Below are 21526 nucleotides of genomic sequence, written 5' to 3'. Positions count from 1 at the left end.
TTTGCCGAAACGCGTTGGTAGTTAAGACCTGTGGTAGTTAAGACCAGTAACCAGTATTTTTCTGAAAATCAACGCATATGTTGTGTTTGGCAGTTAACAAATGTAACCTGTGTTTTTGAAATCGGCCTATATGTTGTGTCTTGTTTGACAGAATTCAGACAATTACCTGCTAGATCAGCCTCGGCTGCTCTATTTGTACTAGCTGAAGACACTCATAATTTTCAGGTTATATCATATATTATAATATTCTGTGGTTTAATTTTGTACAAGAGAATCTAGAGCGTGCATTTTATGGAAAGAATAATTAACTGTGAATGTATGTTTGTATGTTTTTCTAAACCTAAAATAATCTGAAAGAAAGAAAAGAAAAAAAGAAGTGAAATAAAAAAGAAAAATATATTTAAAAAAATTATAACATTAGTCTTGTCTGTATAATTTGATCTTTGGGTCTAAGGTTTAATTGCTTCACATTTTACTATTGAGCACTGTGCCCGGTGCAAAGTCTTTTTCCAAAAAAGGTGTTTACTGGTTACCCTTCCTCAATTCAGCCTGGGTGCAGAGTGAAATGATGAGGGTCATTGGAGGAAATGTAAGAAATTGTCATAGTAAGAAGTTCAAATGGGCATGTGCATGACTACAACAAATGGTGGTTCTGTGTCTTTTATATGCCTCACCAGGAATATAATGCAAGTCAGAATTTTGAGGTCCCAGATGCATGCCACTCCTAATGGCTGGAAAAGAATGAAAAGTGAAGGCTGTACTCAGTCAGTAGAGGTAGCAAGAAAGCATTAGGGCAAAATAGTTTAGGTAATGCTCGACTGCAGGGCAGATGAAGTCACAGGCAGGTAAAGTCCAAACCAGCACAGAAGCTGTCGGGAAAAATAGTCCAAGCCCAGAAATAAAATTATAGAGTAAATATAAATTAATGAACAGGTTTTAACGGGATGTCAGGACCCATTAGGAAATGAGATAAAAATACTGGAAAGGTAAGGTGCGTCCTTCATTGGGGAAGTGAGACCACCAAAAGGCAACATTTGACAATCAAAACAACCTGCAACCTTAAATCAACGAATTATGCATTTAGATATTTTGTGTCACAGAATACTCCTGTGATCCTGGAAACAATAGGAGCGAATGTCTGCCCAACCACAGTTGAAGTGCCACATGCTAAAACCAACTAATTACACGTCAGAAGTGTGATTAAGGTACACATGTTCACACTGAGCAAGGCCAGAAAGGAAACCATGTGTTTCTGCTGCGCTACCAGTTCATACCAAAGACGAAAACTAAGATCAGAGACACGAATAAGGGAAGTGAACTCCACAGGATATACATATGTAATATTCAAAAATTGTCATTCAAAACTAGACTTCAACAAAAGAAAAGGAATATAAATAACCACCTTGCCTTATACCAATGAGTTAAATGACGTACCCATCCGTATATCAAGCCACAACTAAACTTCACACCAATTGGGCTATAAAGACTTCAAATAATTTTTTTGTATTCACAAAACCGTGAAAAGCTTTGTCATGAGGTAGCTCTGCAAGCGTCAACATGTGCTAAAAGGGAGTAGGGTGCACAGCAAGCACAAGGGACAAATGCAGCAACTGCAGGGCTCTTGAGCATCTGATACCTACATATTTCTCTTTAGTTTTTAGATCTTGGCTTACAGACATGTTTAGCTGTCCGTTGTTCAAGACATGTTGGCTACAATCCAATACATGGAGCAGCTTTTAGTCATTTCCATTGCTAATGACTGGGTGATGTATTTGTCTATCTCAGTTCCCTGATCATTATTTCCTCTCTATAGCCTACCCCTGGAACATTTCTTCTTTACCAAGTTTCTGACCGATTGACTTGCATCCTTCTGCTGCTGACTTGCAGGGAGTGAATTGCTTTCCTTGCTCTCTTCCCCGCCCTCTCTTTCTTTTTTAAATTAACTTGCATCTACATTTCAATTGCTTTAAAGTAGCAGGCATGCAGAATTCAAGGATAGATAGCACGGTGGGCTGGAGAAATTTGCAAAAACAGATAGGAAGAAACATGCTGCTGGAAAGCAACACCTTTTTTCTTCTCCCTCAAATGTGTAAAAAAATTGCTGCGATGTAAACAAAGTAATAACATATAAAGGGTTGATGCATAATAATATCACTTTTTTCTGAGATGATAACCAAAATTCTAAAACGTCTCTTTCCAAACCAGGTTGAAACCATTAACAGTTATTTTCTACATTTTATTTACAGCAGCCGAATGAACACAACACAATTTATGCAGTGTTACCGGCTGCTAGATAATACAAAACCCGCTAAGAATGGTTTAGATATGAAAAGAAGTTAGAAATAATCTTACAGTGTTACTATCAAAGTATGGCCCTCCCCGAAATACTCTTCCATGTCCTCTGTTTCATACTGTTAATTAACTTACAGCTTTACTTCAACAGCAGTTGAAGTATGCAAAATGTAAGGATATCTTGGGTTGGAGAAAATGGAAAAATTGGATGGGAAACGCATGTTGGAAAGTAACACTTTTTTCGTTCATCATATATGTTAAAACACTTTTAAGTGCAAACACAGTAATGAAAAAGTCAGGTTTCAATACACACTGATCTCACTTTTTCTGAGATGCTAACTTAATTTCCCAAAAACCTTTCTCCATCCGGGTTGAAACAATTTGTAGTTGATTTGTTACATTTTATTTACAGCAGCCAAGTGAACAGCACATATTTTCTGCACGGTTACCAGCTGCTAGATAGTAACCTACCTCCTACAAATGTTTTTGTTGTAAAAAGGAGCTGCAATAAGTCTTACTGTGCAATTGTGCCACTGTGGAACTGCAGCCATACTCTTAGCAAGCAGTGGAATAAGGGCATTTTCTTTGGTGCATTTGCGTATAGTCTTTGTAAGAATTTGTTACGAGCAGGATATTCTGATACACTTAGTTTTTTGTTTAAAAAAACTCAGCCTGTGCAAATCAAGGTGGAGAGTAGTTACAAAACCATATTAGGCGTACATCACTAATCAATTTTACGTACATATATGTTCTAGTGAGTTTGTGTCAAAATTGCAGTGAGGTAAGATTTATGGTGTACCGACTTAGTATATCCAATTGATACATGTCTTACACCAGGATGGGGAAGATGCGGTCTGATTTTCAAAACCGTAGCTCACCAACATGGAGGCAGCACCAGGCAACAATGTGCTGATGCCTGCCTCTTACAGAGCCAGTTCACCGTCCAGCATCAGTTACACACCAGGTAGTTGTCTGACATCTTTCCTCCACTTCCTTTACTATAGTAGCCCACAGATGTCTGATGGGGCAGTGCAGCAGCAAAACATGTGCCTGTGTTCTTTCCAGGACTGCAGAAGGACAGTCCCATGTTCTGGCACAGTGGAGTGCATTCAGTAAAAGCAAATCACTCCACCATGCTGCCGTAACCGTGTAAAATTGATGTTTTCTCCGAATGGGATAGAGGCGCATCCAATCAGTCAGTTAGTTAGTTAATCTTTATTTCGGTTAATCATAATCATCCAATCAGTCCTGATGAAGACTGTGCCTAAAATGCGATTAGTGACCAAAAAGTCAAAATGTTTAGGTCTCGTGGCATTTACAGCACGAAACGCTGTCTCGCCAGAGACCTATAGTTAGAGACTCAGCTTTCCAGGAGACAGGACCTGGCCGCGCGCTTCTCCTCTTCAAGAAAGCAATTTGAACGGGCAACGCGCACGAGAACGCGCGCTCCATTGAACAGGCCACAATTCCCTTGCAATGCGCGCTTACAAACACAGTGCACTTGAAAGTCATCGTTTTTTTTCCCTTTCCGACTTTCAGTTTCCTTTACTTTCAGTTTTGTACTTAGTGACTCCCTCGCGCACATGCACATGAACACGCGCTTCATTAATCAGGCTACAATTAGGTTTTGCTTACTTTTTTGTATCGCTGGATTGTTAAAGCAGCGTCTGCTTAAAATTAAGTGGCGCCTTGCTGGCGGTAGTAAATGTCAATATTTATGAGTTTTGAGGGTGCTGTGACGTGGCAGTTTAACATCGTGTGAGGGTATGCTTTTGTGTACATGGCGGGACAGCTGCCTCTGTGGCGTTGTAAGGTTTGCGCAGCAGCATTGTAATAGCGTTTTTTTTTTTTGTACAGCATGTCAGGTGATTATTTTATTTTGAACTGCGTGCCAGTCAGCCATGGGCATGATTGTTGTAAATGCTTCATATTGACGTGCTTTGATATTTACGTCTTAAAGTGAATGCTAAAAATGTACGGCTTTTTACAATGCTAATACATTTGCTTGGCTTGCAATACATACTGCTTGGACTGTCAGCTGGCCTCCTGTGACTCACGGGCCTTGACGACCGGCACGGGTCCTGCTGCTGCTGTGACGCGCCCCAGGTATTTCTGGTGAAACGGCCCCCTCCTTTGCCCAGCCGGGATTGCTGTCGCTGCTGGCTCTCCACACGGTGCCGGAACGAGGCGTTTGGGGCTGCGGCCACCCAGGAAGCGTATCGGCCACCAGGTCGGTTGGCGGTCCCCGTTGCATGGGCTCCTTTCTTCCTGCAGCCGCCGCCTGAGCCCTGGAATCCCAGGCGCTCCTGACCCACTTGTGTTGCTATGACTGCTACCTGAGGCCCTATTTGTGGGCAGGGCCTCCCCGGGATTCCTTCCCTGGCTGACCCGGACTCGCAGCTGATCGAGCTACTGCTGCATCCGGGCACCACCCGTGGTTGTTGACGGCTATTCCACTCCACCAACGACCTCCGAGACACCCCTTTGAGGGCCTCTGGACCTGTTTGTCACTCTGAGGCCTGGCTGCTGCCGCTGCGGGACTGCGGGGGTGTCCCCCATTTCACTGGCATCCGGGGACCTGCCAACTCACTGCTGGGGCCCCCTCATCTCCGGATGCACTGTTTCCCCGCGGGGTTTGCCTGGACGGGAGCTGGAGGCGGCTGCTGACCTCCTATTGCCCAGCCCCCACCGAGACTCCGTGAAGCTGTGAGGAGGTGGGTGCACTTTCTACCGACGGCTGGGGTGCAGGGGGTTTCCCGGTGCCACCGATCTGTCCGTGGCCCCTCGCTCCTTTTCTTGCTTCGGGGGGTCCTGCTCTCTGCCCTGCATCCTGCTTTGGCTCTACTTCAACTGGTATAGCGGCGGTACCTAGGGACATCCAGTGGAGGTGCAGGAGAGCATACCAGACGGCTTAAGGTCCGAGCCTTGGGGTGCCTGTAGGTTGGCATCTGGCCGGTGTTATCGGCCACGCATGTCGAGCGGCGGGGATCTCCCGGCACGGCATTGACACCTAGAAACAACTTGCTTTTGATATGATCTATATAGTCCTGTACTCTAGCATCTGCCCATATTTATGTTTTGACATATTGAGTGTAGGGTTCTTGCTCAAGTGTGTGTGATGGGATTTGCTAGGAAGGTGTGTAGCTCCATGCCGTGCGTGAGGTGCATCATCAGAGTTGTGTGAATAATAACTTCGTCAGCCCATGCCTGAGGTGCATCATCAGAGCTGTGTGAATAATAACTGCCTCAGCCCAGGCCTGAGGTGCATCATCAGAGCTGTGTGAATAATAACTGCGTCAGCCCTGTGCCTGAGGTGCGTCATCACAGCTGTGTGAATAATAACTGTGTCAGCCCTGTGCCTGAGGTGCATCATCAGAGCTGTGTGAATAATAACAGCTGTGAGCCCGTGCCTGAGGTGCATCATCAGAGCTGTGTGAATAATAACTGTGTCAGCCCGTGCCTGAGGTGCATCATCAGAGCTGTGTGAATAATAACTGCGCAGCCCTGTGCCTGTGGTGCATCATCAGAGCTGTGTGAATAATAACAGCTGTGAGCCAGTGCCTGAGGTGCATCATCAGAGCTGTGTAAATAATAACTGCGTCAGCCCGTGCCTGAGGTGCATCATCAGAGCTGTGTGAATAATAACTGCGTCAGCCCAGTGCCTGAGGTGCGTCATCAGAGCTGTGTGAATAATAACAGCTGTGAGCCAGTGCCTGAGGTGCATCATCAGAGCTGTGTGAATAATAACTGCGTCAGCCCAGTGCGTGAGGTGCATCATCCACATTGCTCAGGTCACTAAATTCCTGCACTCTCTACCACACTGCTTTCAAAAACAGCATAATCTTGCACACACTCTCACTGCTCACCAATTCAAAGTTTTCTAAAAAAATGTATGCAACGCATTGTTATAATTATTACCACTGTCACTTCTCAAGTGCACCGTTCTTCCATTTGGAGCAGAAGATGTTTCTATTCATGATATTTACATACATATACCTAAGCCTCTCATTACTGCGACTGTTAATGTGGTTTGAGAGGGGTATTGTGGGCTAGCATTTACGGAGTCCACCGTTGTAGGATGAATATGAATATTTTTGATGGTAGGATTAATTGACCCCGACGTAACTTAAATGAAATCCTTGGAAACAATGTTTTCTGCAACAACTGCAACAAGATGCATGTCATTGGCAGGACCACTTTGCAGGAGCTGGACAGGTAGCCAAGTAGGAGTTTTCAGACTGTGGGAAGAAGTAATGTGTATATCTCCTCTTCTCGTCAGCCACTACTGGAGTGCCTCTTCGACTTCTAATGGCTGAACTACCAGACACCAGAAGATAAAAACATGCATAGAACAAACAATCATTAGTATCCAAAGCACCCAACTTTAAATTTTTGTATGCTTTAACAAAACCCATTTTGTCTCAGAAGGCCGCCGCACATCATTCAGCAGTCATCTAGGAAAAAACCCAAGAATTGGCAAAGGTAAACACCTTCATGTTGGCGTGCCCATTGCTTTGCCAATGCTTGTTTTGTTTGTGAGAATCCAAAGTGGCGCTTCCACAAGAAATGCTACATTTATGGGGAAACTGAAGGTATGAATGACAGAAAGTGGAGAAAGGACAAAAACAAACTAAATTGAGAGTTTATACAAGTTACATATTTACTATAAAGAATAGTTGAGTTTTAGGGAGAGGAGGGTTTAGCAGTTGGTTTGGAATGCTGGTACTGTTTGTTTTGTGGACATTAGCGGTGTGCAAAGCGCCATTTGACTCTGGCTGGCGCTGCATTATCTACATTTGCCTGACCCTAAGATGGCGGCGATGTCTAGTCAAATGGTGGCGGACTTCATCCCTTCATAAATAATGTCCTGAGGATACCATAGATTCTCACGCCGGGGGGCGCTTTAAATACAATATTTAGCACATCCTTCCCTCCATGCACTGTGAAGCTTACATGCCCCTATTGATGACGGTGGCCCGATCGGATCGATGAAGAAGGCGTCTGCTGTTGGGCTGCGGACAAACTCCAGGTTTGAAGCTGCGGGAGCGATTGATGGTGGGGCTTCATCAGCTTCCCCTATCCTTCCCCCATCCCATGACTCTCTCTGATCCCTCCGTCCGCTTCCGCTGTGTTACTGGGGCCTCTATGACGCGGTCTCGAGCAGCGAGTCCAGCTGAGGAGATCAGACGCGAGCACACCTGCCTGTGTTACGCCGTCGGCACCGTCGCTGCTTTCCTCCATTCTCATTTTACTCTGGCGGCACAATGGGGAAACCAAAAATCACGCAGAACCTGACTATACCCGAGACTGCTCCGGAGAACCAGCCGAATACCCGCACATTGGCTAAGCTGGCAACTATAGCCCAAAAGATCCATGGGAACTTCTTGCCGAACTACCTCCCCCTACCCCTCCTCGCTCTACTCCTCTCTACTTTCCAGCTATTGACCTCTGCCTTCACCTGTCCTGGCCCTAGTTCCCACCCTGTTTATCTCCTCACTCAACTCCTCTCCACTTTCCTGCTGCTGAACTCTGCCTTCACCTGTCCTGGCCCTTAGTCCCCACCCTGTCTATCTGTGAATTTCCCCTCGTCATTTGAGATCTAACTATTTTGTCTGATGCCCGATGGAGCTACCTGGTTTAGCTATAGGGGAGACAAGTCGGGGATTCCCTCATTGGACGTCACCTACCCAGTCGGTCTTCAGCCAGACTTCTTTTTCGTCTCTCCTGTCATCTCGTCCCGCATCCTCCCTCTATTTTTGTCTCGCCTTCTCTCCTCTCTCAATGTATTGAGACTGAACTTTTTTGTTGTATGCCCGATGGAGCTACCTGGTTTAGCTATAGGGGAGATGGGCCGTGGACTCCCTCCTTGGTCGTCACCTACCCAGTTAGACAGATTTTGTTTTGTCTCTCCCTGTTGTCTCTTCCCCCATGCCCCCCTTTCTCTCCTTCCATGCCCCCTCCCCTCTACGCTCCATTTATTTTGCCCCCCATGTTTCTTTAATTGTTTTTCCCATTGAGACCGAGCTATTTGGCCAATGCCCGGTGGAGCTACCTGATAGCTATAGAGAAGATGGGTTTTGGGACTTCCCCTCGACCGTCACCTACCCAGCCGGACTTTGGACAGACTTTCCTTTCGTCTCTCTGCCGTATCTCCCTACTATCCCTTTACCCTTACCCCCTTACCCTCTACACTTCAATCATCTCGTCTTCTATGCTCTTGCATTTGTTTGTCTAGCATCCGATGTTAATTGGAACTGATGTAATCTTGTAATGTAACTTTTGTGGAACCTCATGTAAAGCGCTCTGATACCTCCGGGTCTAGCCAGCGCTATTTAAAACTCCTGAATAAATAAATAAATAAATAAATAAATATGAGGATGGTTTGGATTGTGGGTACTGAGTGAGTGGTACCCAACTCATGGGAGAGGACATCCTTGTGTGAAGGGCCCAGTAGGTGGAAAACTCAGGACAATTCACATTACATTATAGAGAATCTAGGAGGTTGTTTCATGCTGAATACAATGCATCTGTTAATCAAAGGTAAGGAAAGGGTGAGGGGTGCGCCTTAAAGAGAACTCACTATTCTTCAGGGAGTCACCTAGATTTAAGATTAGTCACAGTACACAACTGAACAGAGATGGTGGAAATGTTTATGCCTTGGTTCATTGGAAATAAGGGCTGTTGTAAGTGGCAGATGAGGAGCTCTTACAGTTTTCCAGTTTATTCTTAAATAGGCTTCAGAGGCATGGACTGATCGAAGAGCTAAGGTGGTGAGTGGCAGCATAATAACCTCTTATGTGAGCAGAACTACAAAACACAGACCCACTTTCTGAGTCACGAAATATCATGAAATAAAAGCAGAAAAATTGATCGGTGGAATACATGCCTTAATCTCAGCCAGCAAGTGGTAATTTTTTGTTCACTGTGCCACCTCAGACTGGGGGCAATCTAACGCTCACCAGCCATGGCCCTCCCCCAATAGAAGAAGTCCAGCCAGAACTGCTAGGTCATGTCACCTCTGAATTATTAGAGAGGGGTGTGAGCAGCAGGAAGGTGCAGCATGAATTCTATGAGTGGAGAAACCAGTTTTGGGTATGGCCATTGTACTTAGGGGCCTTGCTGAGAAAAACAAAATAGGTGATATGTGCAGCGCTTCAACTAGCCAAGCTCCATGGCAGTTCAGGATGGACCCTTCCTACTGGAGCAGTGTCAAGAACATGTCTGTAACGACACAATGAGCAAAACACGATGGATAAGAGTGTGGTTTAAAATAATTACCAGTGACTGTGCTCAAGTCAAAAAGTCCACTTTCTTCACAGTCCGCTTCACTCACAGGAAGAATCCTGTGAGTGAAGACACCCAGTGGTTGCAGGGCACATGCAGATATGAGGGATGTGCATGAGATTCTGGGCTATTGCAACGTGCTTAGGTCTATTTTAACTAAATTTCCCCACACACCTGTGTACAAAAACTCAGCTATTTTTAAGTTGGCCAAAAGTCTGCAAGAGGTTTGTTTTGCAGTGCAGGAATATCTAGTCGTATCCTCATGCTTTCATTCCTTTTTTCACATAGCTCCTTCCCAAACATGTTGTGCTGTCCAGTGCCAGGAATGAGTAGGTGCTTTTAATTTCCTTTAGTTTTGTTTTCATATTTTATATCCACATTTCATAATTTTTGTCTACGCTCACAAGCATGAACGCGCAAAGAAAGCAATGGGATAAGAAGGCTACCCATTCTTGACATAGGAGACCTACAGATATCTGCCTCTGAAAGGCCACACAGGCTTGGGCAAAGTCAATCACATGCTCTGCTCACAGGCTCTCAGGAGAAAAGCAAGCTAAATGTCCCTTCAAAGCCAATGCGCCTGGTACTTCCTGTCTTAGAAGACCTTCTCTCCTGCACTACTCCATATTGCTGGGTACCTTTGCAGCCACACTTCTTGCAGATGGTGTTCAGAACAGCCTCCAAGGTGATCTTCTGTTTGCTGTAATCTCGGAATTCCCGTTTCTTCCTCTCTTCCTGGCTGAGAAAGGAGACCAAATGATGTGTTACTTCCAGTGATCAGAGCTCAGCACCGTGTCTACATTTAGTAGCTCTAAATTTCTACACTCTTCTCAAGAAAAATGCAGATGCAGAGGCTGATTCAGATGTAGAGAGAGGAGGTCAGCAAGTACATTTCTCTTGCCTGTGCTCTCACAGTGAAGCTCAGCGTGTACAAACAGGCTAGGAAATAGCATCAAATACAGAGAACATGAAGCTGGTGAAGTATGCTAGTGCACAATACCATATACTGAATTCACCACTTTGAAGCACTGAGCATATTATTGTTCAACATAGAAGGAGTACACAGCATTCGAGCAACCAACACATTTCAGCAAAATGACACTCGACCACGTTTCACTACTCATCACCCTAAAGTTCAACACTTTGATAACAAAGAGTTCCAGTATTCGCCACCGTCTTCCTATACACAGGCCTTTGGTCTTTGCTTTAAAGCAATGCATTGCTAGCTGAATTTACAGTCCAGAGAAAATGTGTTCTAAAATGTGCAGTTAGTACTTTGCCTTTCACGTTCGTTGTAGGGACAGAATCTCTCTGAGCTTCTGCACAGATCTCTGTTTTGCCACCTGGGCCAGAAAGAGAGGCTTACCATACTGCTTTCCTCATCAACTGCAAGCATTGTAAGGACGAAAAACACCTAAAATGCAACATCATCTCTGGCATCAAGTGGTTAATGGGAAGTCCCTGGGTGCTACTCTGCTCTCCATCCTTTCGTACTGGGTAGAAATAGATCTTCCATTAAGCTACGGCTCATGCAGGTAAGAGCGGTGGGGCCTTTGATTTCGACAGATAACGACGAGGGAAAAATAAATAAATAAATAATTTCCCCCCGTCGTCTGTCGAACCCCTCTCCCCCATATCTCACCCGGTCCCACCGCTCATACTTGCATGAGCCGCAGCTGCATGTTCCCTGCTATGCCCTACCACCATTCCGTTGAAACACACTATCACAGATCCCTGAAGTGCAATAAAGCGCTTTAACCCTACCTACCAAAGTGGGGTGCAAAAGATCAATGCACCAGTCATTATTGGAAAGAAGAACACTATTATCATTAGGAAGAACAAACCAAGATGAAACTTCAGAAATGGAAATCTCAACAGGCATATGAACTACAATAAAGAAGTTTCTATATCAGATTCTTTCTTGAAGAAAATGCATTTTAATCACCCCAACACATGCTAAGTTGGAAACTACTTCCAAAGCTATCCCTATCCTTAGTCCTTGATCTTAATCTGCCACTAACCAGAATCCCAGTCCCAAATGTAATCCTGAACAAATACTTTAAAATAATCCTTATGCTACCCATATTAGTCACTAATATTCAACATCCGCAGGCATTTAATTTTTGAACACTGCTTTTTTATTATTAATAACTTTAAAGGATATAGTGGCAATCTTATTTTTATTTATGTTATCGTAAACAAAAATCAACTTATGCACAACAACTTTCTTTTTGCTGTTTGTACAAACAAATGTTATCAATAAAGGTTCTTCATTGAGCCATGTTAGGTGAAATTCTCATTATTTTGTTTTTATACCTGGCAAGCGAAAGTGGTTTCTGAAGGTAGTCAACATTATTTTGCTCATCTGTTTCGGTCTACTACCTTTGAAAAGAAGGAGACACCGAACAAACTCTATACAAAACACGACCTGTCCAGTTCATGGCAGGTCCACCGGTTTGTGTAATGGAATTCTTAGTGCTGACCAGGAAAACCTCACAAACCGCACAAAACACCTAAAATCCACCTCTGTCTCCGATTCACCTATGGAACAAATGTGGGTGTATTTCATTGCCTAAGGTCACTCAGCCAGCAGACTTTAAAAAACAGTTGGATTTCACCGGTTTCACAATTCAGCAAATTGTTACCCCTACCTCAATTCTGTAAGCCATTCAGCATCTCCAACTATCCCACAATCCAATCAATCGGCTGGGGTAAAGTAAATCAATGGGAGGCACAATATAACATGACCCTAGTGACAAAGAACCTGTGTAAGCACAGGTGCAAGGCATCCCTATCTAGCACCTTCCACTTCACCTGACAGCACAACACCAATACTCACGTCAGCATGGAACGGTGTACAACATCCCTCCTAGGAACTCTGTCACTTCTAAAGGTGACTGTGTTTATTTCCTTTACTCTGTTACAAAATGTTACAGAAAAAATCCTGGTGTCATGTTACACACATGGCAGCACTCAGGTTTGAGAAGCGCAGAACTGCACACTCAGAGAACTTTCTCCGGCTTTTTTGCCCATTGTTAATAGAGTGGGGAGGTATAGACTAACCGTACATTTGGGCAGTAATGTAAATTAGGTGTGTTACAATGATAGTACATGCCCAAGACAGCGGTGTCCGGTGTCTTTAACACTTGACATTGCCTTTTACATTTTAGAAATGCCAAAAATGATTCCTACAAAGTAAAAAAGTATTTGTGTTCCTTTTACCGCCCGTCAAAACACTTTATCTGCGTAAACCAAAATAGACACCTGTTGTACACAATACCTTTTTCAGTCATTCACACAGAACACATTGGCTGAGTTAATCAGTTCTGCAACTGTACTGGGTGATTTTACCCTGATCGTCCAATGAAAAACGGCCTGTTCAACAACTGATAAATGCAAGACCAGTTTCATAGCAGCACCACGATCCCAAACTGAAAAAGTTCTTACTCAAGGACAACGTTGTTGGGGTCCTGGTCCTTTCCTGTTCCTTGGTTGACAACTTTCATGGACAGAGAAAGTTTCATTTTACCATCAGTTTCCTGAAGACAAAAAAGGGTTCATGAGCCAACTGTAAATATCAGTAAAATACTTATGTGCAGATGACACAGGGATTTGACAATTAGGTGATATTCAAAGGCAAGATCCTTGGGCCCATCTAGTATTCACAATGCTGACACAGATCGATCATACTCCAGAATGAATAAATGAGTGGAATCAAACTACTCTCTTTTTTTTTCAAGATTTTTTATAGAAAAGTTTACAGATATAATACAAATACAGTACAGTAGTGATGCGGGGGCACATACAGATTGGTTGCTGGGTTCTCGCGGATGACAGGCGGCGTTTCGTTTTGTTGCTGATGCTGGTAAGCGTTGTTTCTGTAGGCCCCAAGAGTGAAGAGGAGAAGAGAAGAAAAACAAAAGGGGGGGGCAAATCGCTGCTGACCTTGGCATAACGTTACAGTGGTGTGCAGCCTGTTGTCAGTCTAGGGGGGTTTGTCCAATTCTAAATGTTTGTCCATGGCGCCCCACATCTCACTTCTAGCTGTGTGGTTGGTTGAGTATATTGCTGTGATGTTGTCCGCGCCTCTCAGAAAGGTCACCCAGTTCATCCATCTCTTAAAGGTGGCTTTGCTTGTGTATTTCCAGTTCGCTAGGATTGTTTTAAACGCTGCTGTGAGTAGAAGGTCTACCAGTTCTCTGCATTATAGGTCTGGAGCCATGAATGCGGTGGCTATTCCATCTAGACCCTGTCTTATGGTACCCCCTACTACTGTGTTAATGAAGTTGTTAACTTTGACCCAAAAGAGGTTGACTTTTGGGCACTCGTAGATGAGATGGGTTAGGTCACCCTTTGCTTTATGGCAGTTCCAACATGTATCATTCTCTACAGCGCCTACTGTAGCCAGCCGGGCCGGCGTCCACAACATTCTGTGCAGTAGCCAAAACTTTGTTTGCGCTAGTTGAGGGGAGACTTTATTCTTGGAGGCCGAGACCCATAGCTTAGCTTTCTCATCCTCGCTAAGCTGTCTGTTTTGCAGTGACTCCCAGAACGCCATCGTTCTGGTGTTCAGTGTGGATGTTTGTGGACTTATGAGTTTGTATAGGTGGGCTGTTTGGTGTCCTATCTTGTTTAGGTTGCGCATGTACTCTATGATGGAGGGTTTCCCTTTGTTGAGGTTCGCTTTAGTGATGGCCGTTCTGATCTTCAGGAATTCATAGAATTCAATGTTGGGTAGATTGTGTACCTCTTTCAGTGTTTCAAATATGAGTGGTGTACCTTCCTTCCCCAGCTGAGCGGGTGTTGTGATCCCTTTACCGTACCACTCCTTATTTGCGAGTGTCCTACCTCTGTATGCTATTTTTGAGTTGAACCGGATTGACTCCCAGCTAGATCGACTGATGCTGTGTTCCATTTTCTTATCCACTTTCAGGAGTGCTACCTTGGTGTTTTTGAGCACTGCGTTCGTTGCCTTGGGGTGCTTGTTGGCTATGAGTATGGCTACAGGGTCGGCGCCTCCCAGGATGTCTCTCTCCAGCTCAAGTCAAACTGGTTCGTATTCCTGGGCCGGAACGAGCCAGAATATTCCCTGTTTCGCTAAGCATGCTGTTTGGAAAGCCTTAAAGTCTGTAACGTTTAGTCCCCCTAGTTCTTTCCTCAGTCTCAGTTTTTTAGGCTGATCCTGGGTTTCTTCCCCTTCCACAAGAACTTGTTAATAATCGTGTCTAGCTTCTTGTGGAAGTCATCGGTTAGTGTAAGTGGTAGCATGCTTAGCAGGTAGTTCAACATGGGCACTATCATCATTTTGATGGTCTCCACCCTGCCCCACCAACTGATGAATTTAGGAGACCAGGACTCTAGTTTATTTTTTATTTTTTTTAGGGTCGCTTCCTCATTGAGGTCTAGGGTTGACCTTAGGTCTCTGCCAAATAGGAGGCAGAGATACTTGAGGGGTTTCTTTTGCCAGGTTAGCCCTGATGTCCCCAGGACTGCACTGGTGGTGTGACAGTTCATGGGTTTGCATTCGGATTTCTCTCTATTTAGTTTGTATCCCGAAACTAGGGCATATTCTTCTATCGTGTATAGTGACATCACCATGCTCCGATACTTTGTTCCCAGGCCAAATTTCCCCATGCATAGGTCTAAGAATGGCCACGAGACTCTGTCAAAGGCTTCTCTGCGTTTAGAGCTTTCATTACCACCTGGTCTTGACTGTTGGCTGTGAGGTGAATGAGGTGGCATAAGAGTCTGGTGTTATCTTGGGACAGCCTGTTTTTAGGGTACCCTACCTGCGAGTTGTGGATTAGATGGGGTAGAATCGTGTTTAGTCTCGCCGCCATAATTTTGGCGTATATTTTGCAGTCGACGTTTATGAGGGAGATCGGGCAGTAATTTTGCGGGTGCTGCGAGTCTTTACCCTCTTTGGGGATTACTATGATGTTGGCTTCTGCCATTGAGTCCGTCATTTTACCCTTTTGTGCGCAGAACGAAAAAACTTCGACCATGGTGGGTTTTAGCTGCTGTAGGAATTGTTTATAGAACACGGCGGAGTACCCGTCCGGTCCTGGTGCATTGTTTGTTTTGAGGGATGTGACCGCCTTTTCTACCTCTGCACCAGTGATATTTCCCTCCAGAGATTCTCTTTGCTGATCTGTCAGTCTAGGTAGGCTTAGTCTCTAAAGTAGACCTGCTCCACCGTCCGGTGCTAGGCCCTTATCTGCTGTGTATAGTTCTTTGTAGAAGCTTTTGAACACCTCCAGGATTTTTTTGTTGTCAGTGTGTGTCTTATTCGTCCTGTCAGTTATCGCTTCTATTGTGTGCTGCCTTTGTTTTGCTTTCAGGTATGCCGCTAGTGTTTTCCCTGCTTTATTGGCTGAGCATAGGTTGATGGATGTGTATTTGTTGATCCATGTACCAGCTCTTTCACTCAGAATTTTAATGAGCTCATACTTCCTCTTAGTCAGGTCAGTCAGAGTGTTTTTGTCTGCTAGGTTTGTGCAGTGGGCTCTCTCTAGATCTTTGATCTGGATTTCCAGATCATTATTTTTTTGGTCCTGGCTTTATTCATCCTGGATTTGATATTCAGGAGTTTGCCTCTTATTGTGGCCTTTAGGGCTTCCCAAAAGGTTTCCCTTGTTGGTCTCCGCGTTGTCATTGAAGGCAAGATATTCATTGATTGTCACCTCGATTTCTGCTATATTGGCGGGGTTATCCAGGATGTCGCTATTTAGACGCCAGCTTCGACTGGGCTTCTCATTGTGTTTGCCTCTGATCGTGAGGGTGATGTGTGCATGATCAGAAATTGTCATTGGCCTAATTTCCGTTGTGTCAATGAGGTGTGTGTGCGTGGCTGACATGAGGATGTAGTCGATTCTGCTGTATGAGTTGTGTGGGTGTGAGTAGAAGGTGTTTTCTCTTGCGTCTGGGTGTTGGAGTCTCCATGGGTCTCTTATCTCTAGTTTGGCACATAGGTTTTTAAGGATGTTTTGTTCTTGTGACCTGTGAATGGCTATGTGTGGGTGTCTATCTATGGCGTGGTCTAGGGCCTGGTTCATGTCTCCAGCTAGGATTAGTAGCTCGCCTTGGGGAATGCTACATAGTCTGGCCTCCACCTCCTCCCAGAATGTTTTGTCTGCCGAGTTGGGCCCGTAGATGTTGGCTACATGTATTAGCTCCTCACCTCTTTTGAGGCTTGTAACTAGTACTCTACCCTTGTTGTCTGTCTGACATTTGTGTAGTGCGAGTTTGGCCTTTTTGCTTATGATTGTAACCACTCCTCCCTTCTTGTGTATAGCCGGTGCGCAGGCTACTTCCCCTATCCATTTCGCTTTGAGGCGGTGTGCGTCCTCCTCTGAGATCCTTGCTCTTGGAGGACGTAAATGTCGCCTTTGAGTTTCGCTAGGTAGTCAAGTGTCTTTCGGCGTTTGACTGGGTGGTTGAGGCCCTTTACATTGAGGGATACCACTTTGAAGTCAGAGAGTAGCTGGGTGCTAGTAGGTGTAGTCGTGGTGGTTTGCCTCTTTCGCTAACTTTAATGGCAGGTGTTGGTATATTCCGCCGTTCGAGAGGCGAATGTTGGCCTAGTGTTGTGTTGGTTTTGCCCCCCTGGGTAATCGACAGAAGGGACAGAAAGGAAAGAAAGATAAGGACCGAAAGAACATAGAGATAGTGAAACGCATCTGACTATACCGTGGAGCTCCCCACCCCTCCTCACCCCCCTCCCTCCCGACATCGTACTGTAGGCGTGCGACAGCAAGGGTCCTCCCTCCCTCCGCCCCCCCCCCGAGTTCCTTTTCTCTCATGCCCTTCCCCTGTACACATTTTGCACCTGGGAGTCAAAGGATATGCAGCTGGTGCAGCTTACTCCCGGGGAACCTGGTGGTGGCTTGGCATGAATGTCCCGTTGACCCTGGTGCTGCTTGCGCGGTAGCTTAGTTGACCGCTAGGTTACGATTCAATGTTCTTGTTCCTGAGGAGTTTTGATTTCGCTTGCAAGTCCGTTATCTTGAGGTAGATCTGTTGTACTGAGGTAGATTATTCCTATTTAACATGTTAGTATAGTCTTATGGCTTCTGCTAGCGTCCTCCTTCTGCACCACCTTCTGAGGTGTCTGATGAGGCTCTTCTCTTCGCTGCACCTGGGCTTTGTTCCTCCATTTCTTCAGGGTCTGGGCCTTGTAGATATCTCCGCAGCTCGTTGGGTTCATCAAAGACCATTGTGCCTTTCCTGTCTGTGACTCTCAATCTGGCCGGTCCCGCGAAGCTGAATGATATGTTTGCTTTCCGGAGTCTGCCAGGAACCCTTTCCTTGTCTCCCCCGTTTGCTTGGAGAAGTCTTGTGTTATGATGATCTCTTGGCCCTTCCATTGTACGTTTTGGCCTTTCCTAGCGAAGGAGAAGATGGCTTCCGTGTGGTTTGCTCGCAGTGGTTTGCATATGATAGTCCTCGGGCCCTTTGCCTGCGGTTGTTTTGTTGCTGGCACTCTGTATGCCTTGTCTACCTCGAATGGCCTGTCAAACCTGAAGCCAGTCAGTTTTGGTAGTAGGTCTTCCAGTAGAACTGCGCATGAGCCCATTGCGTCCTCTTCGCCTTGTGGCACCCCTAGGAGTCGGATGTTCCCTTTTCTGCTTTGGTCGTCTTGCTCTGCCAGCATCTTTTTTAGGTTGCTAGTTGTTTTAACCACGTAGCCCATGTCTCTGTTTGTTATGGTGGTATTGTCTTCTAGGTCGCTTATTCTTTTCTCAGCCATGTCAAGTCTGCAGTTCGTTTTGCTTTGGTCGGCTCTTATGGCTGCCAGTTCTAGTTGCATAATGTCTATGGTTTTTTTTGTGGCTTTTGCAAGGTCGTTCCCTTCGTTTATCTTCTTGAGGAGCGTGTCTAGTGTTGTTTCATTCGTGTGATTGCTTTTCAGCTTCGTTGGGGATTCGGTTAGGTCTTTCCTGACCTTCTTGTTGTCGCTTGCGGTTTTATTGTCTTTCCCCGCCATTTTGACGAAGCCTCTTCTCGCTAGGTTGGCGCACAGTCTGTCGTCTTTCTGCTGAATGGCCGGGTGAGCTTTGTTGTTGCTTGCGCTTACGGTGTCTTTGTTTTCGGGTGTGCTGTCCAGTCTGAATCTGTTTGGCCACCTTATTGTCCTTGTCCTGGTCTTGGCGCTCACCAGCTCCTTTCTTGGCAGATATCGTGCTTCTCTTTTGCGTTGTCAGTTTGCCCCCCTGGCACGTTAGTGCTGGGTTACTTCCCCTGCTCCCCTCTTGGCTTAGTGTGGCTGGGTTTACTTCCGCCTAGGTTATCCGTCTTTACGCCTCCCTTGTTTTTTCCTGGCGGGGCCGTTTAGGGCTTGGGTCCGCTTGTGGTGAGCGTTCTCTGCTGCGGCTATTCTGCCTCCTCGTCACCTTTGCTTAATCTTGATGTGCCACCCGTGCTGCGTTGTAGTTGCCCTGTTGGATTTTACCCCTGTAAGCCAGCGTGCTGCATACGTCTTAATGGAGGCTGCTTCTTCTCTTTGCGCTGGCCACTGCCATGGTATTCTGTTGCGCTGTTAGGTGGGGTTGGCTTGTGTGGTATTATCCTCCCCTGTGGGCCTGTGGAGTATTCTCTGCCTGGTTCAGCGCGCTCTTTGGCCATGTCGGGAGCGTCTTACTGCTCTAGCTAGCTCCGTTCTATTCCTCCGCAAGATGGCCGCGCTGGCATTAACCCAGTTCCGATTCGGTTGCACCCTCTCTGCAGACCTGCTTGCCGATGCTGCTCAAAGTGGCAGCCGGAGGTCGCTACCGGTTTGGCCTGCGCCCTGTGTCGTTCGGTGATATTATAGTTACGTCTGGCTTGCGCGGACCAGGTATTAGCGGCCTGCTGGTTTTTGCCAGGGTTGGGCTTGGTGCACCTCTGGGCTTGCTTCGAGGTTAGTTCTGTGTCCTCTTTCGAGCGCTTCGGTCTCTGTTCGCCTCCCGCCTTAGGGTTCGTCTGTATGCTTCCTCTGCTTGGCGGAGCGCTGCCACTTCTGTGTGTGCCTTTGTACGACACCGCCCCGCTCTGCCTCAAGATGGCCGCTACCAGAGTCTGCTTTCTGTTTCGTTTGCTGTGCCGTTCACCGTTAGATTCTTTGCGGGTTGTTTGCGCGGACCTACCGGCGGTGCATGGCTAGTCTCGATCGAACACCGTGGCCGGACTTCAGCTCTGCTGCTGCTGCTGCGCTCCTTCCTTGCTCCTTTTTCTTGCGGTGTGGTCGGCGTTATTGTTCTTCCACTCTGTAGTGTGCCGCCATCTTGAGTTCCTCCTGCGCCCACCGCTCCTCACAATTTTGGCTTGTTAATTCTGCCTCTTATCTTGTCGGCTCTACTCCTTTCACCTTCTTGTGCCAAGATGTTTCCCACGTCTTCTGCTTCACTCGTTGGTTGTTTCCAGGGCTGTTTCGCGGACTCTTTCGCCGTTCTTTATTTCGGGGGACAGAGGTCCGGGACTTAGGCATCTGCCTGCATTGCCGTCCAAGCCACGCCCCTCAAACTACACTCTAGTCTTATAATTTTCTGTATCATTATTGTTATTATTAGTTTTTTATACTGTCACATATACCAGTTATACTTGACCACCTTGTTTCTATGACTACCGGGTCCACCTAGAGGGGTGCAGAGGCAATACGTTTCAACTCTAATAAGGCTTTATGATTTACCCTTAACAGTAAACAGAAAGAAAACAATGGTACGCACACTATGCCCCAGATACACACTCCGATGGTTTTAAAGGGGAAACTCAGATTGCTTTGTGAATAACTGTGATGAGAGACAGAAGGAACTCCATTTTAAGAGCACGCTCTCATGTCTCCAAGTCCATTTTCACAACTTGCAACCCGTATGTGGCAGCCAGTCACCTATAACCTATGAAATTGCTGTGAAATTGTCAGATGTGACACATAGCAGTAGTGTCATCCTTCTTCCAACTGGAGTTATTAAAGATTGACTCCTGACACCCAATGTTACAAAAACACTAGTTCATATCCAGTCACCTACGTTACGCTAACTTATTACACACTGTCAAAGCTTCTTTTATTTGATTTCTACGTAGTTAACACATTGAGATATCCAAAAGAAGCACTCTACATGGTAACAAAAAATCATGTTGACTTCTTGTCTATAGATTTTTGAGGTTTCATGTACTGAGACTGAAGTGTGAGGCCTATGCTACATATTATACATTATGACTAGGCGGGAGGAATTAAATGCTCAATTGGACATTGCGACACAACTAGAACAAAACCTAAAATCATCATTACTGCATTAGCTAATTGCAAATGTCAAAAAATGCTATTAGGTTTCCATGCGAACGGCAGAGAATACTTACCTCCTTTCCAATCACTTTAACCCAGACGTTTTCCCCAACATCCACCACTTCAGAGGGATTATCCACCCGACAGGCAGACATCTGTGTTTTGTGAACAAGGCCTATAAATAAAAAGAGGTTAATATTTTAAAAAAAAACAAGAACTATTTACTCTTAGAGAACAACTTCTAGATAAAAACAAGTAATATGCAAGGAGTGTAATAGCAGCAGGAAGACTGTAGTACAGTCTGCATATAATAACTGGACTATGGCTTAAGTGGCTGCAAGATACTGATAATAACCCTGTTGGTTTGGTATACATGCTTAGTATCACTTGTTAAAGCTTTATTAAATGGTAAGCTGCAGCAACTGCTAATAGGGCTTTGGGAGGGGCGGCCAACCAGCAGGAGGCCTGACCCTCCCGGGGGGTTTTGGGCAGGGGGGCAGCCAGCACCCAGTTGTGCTGGTTGGGCCCCTTTTGGGCTTCGTGGGCTCTGTTTGGGCTGGGCTTCTTTAAGACCGGCCATTTCAGGGAACTACACACCATTTTGGTGGAAGTAACCCAACAGCCGGTTGCGGTGTACCTGGAGGGTTTTTGTTTTGGGCCTGTGGTGCTTTTGTGGTCGCTTTGCGATGC

General features: G+C 45.6%; 1 protein-coding gene across 3 annotated transcripts in view; it reads right to left on the bottom strand.

Moving 5' to 3' along the window:
* ZCCHC17 (zinc finger CCHC-type containing 17) overlaps positions 1–21526 on the bottom strand; it is a 153678-nt gene that overhangs the window by 25851 nt on the left and 106301 nt on the right. For all 3 annotated transcript variants that reach the window (XM_086956851.1, XM_086956853.1, XM_086956852.1), the window contains 3 exons: positions 20911–21011; positions 13024–13115; positions 10215–10315 (listed from right to left, as the gene is read on the bottom strand). In XM_086956851.1, coding sequence (XP_086812977.1) covers positions 10215–10315; positions 13024–13115; positions 20911–21011 — 294 coding nt within the window. The remainder of the gene's footprint in view (positions 1–10214; positions 10316–13023; positions 13116–20910; positions 21012–21526) is intronic.

This window comes from Lissotriton vulgaris, chromosome 2_1 (genome assembly GCF_964263255.1).
Source record: "Lissotriton vulgaris chromosome 2_1, aLisVul1.2, whole genome shotgun sequence".
NCBI lineage: Eukaryota > Metazoa > Chordata > Amphibia > Caudata > Salamandridae > Lissotriton > Lissotriton vulgaris.
Note: the sequence above shows the minus strand (reverse complement) of the source record. Positions and strands in the feature narration are given on the sequence as shown.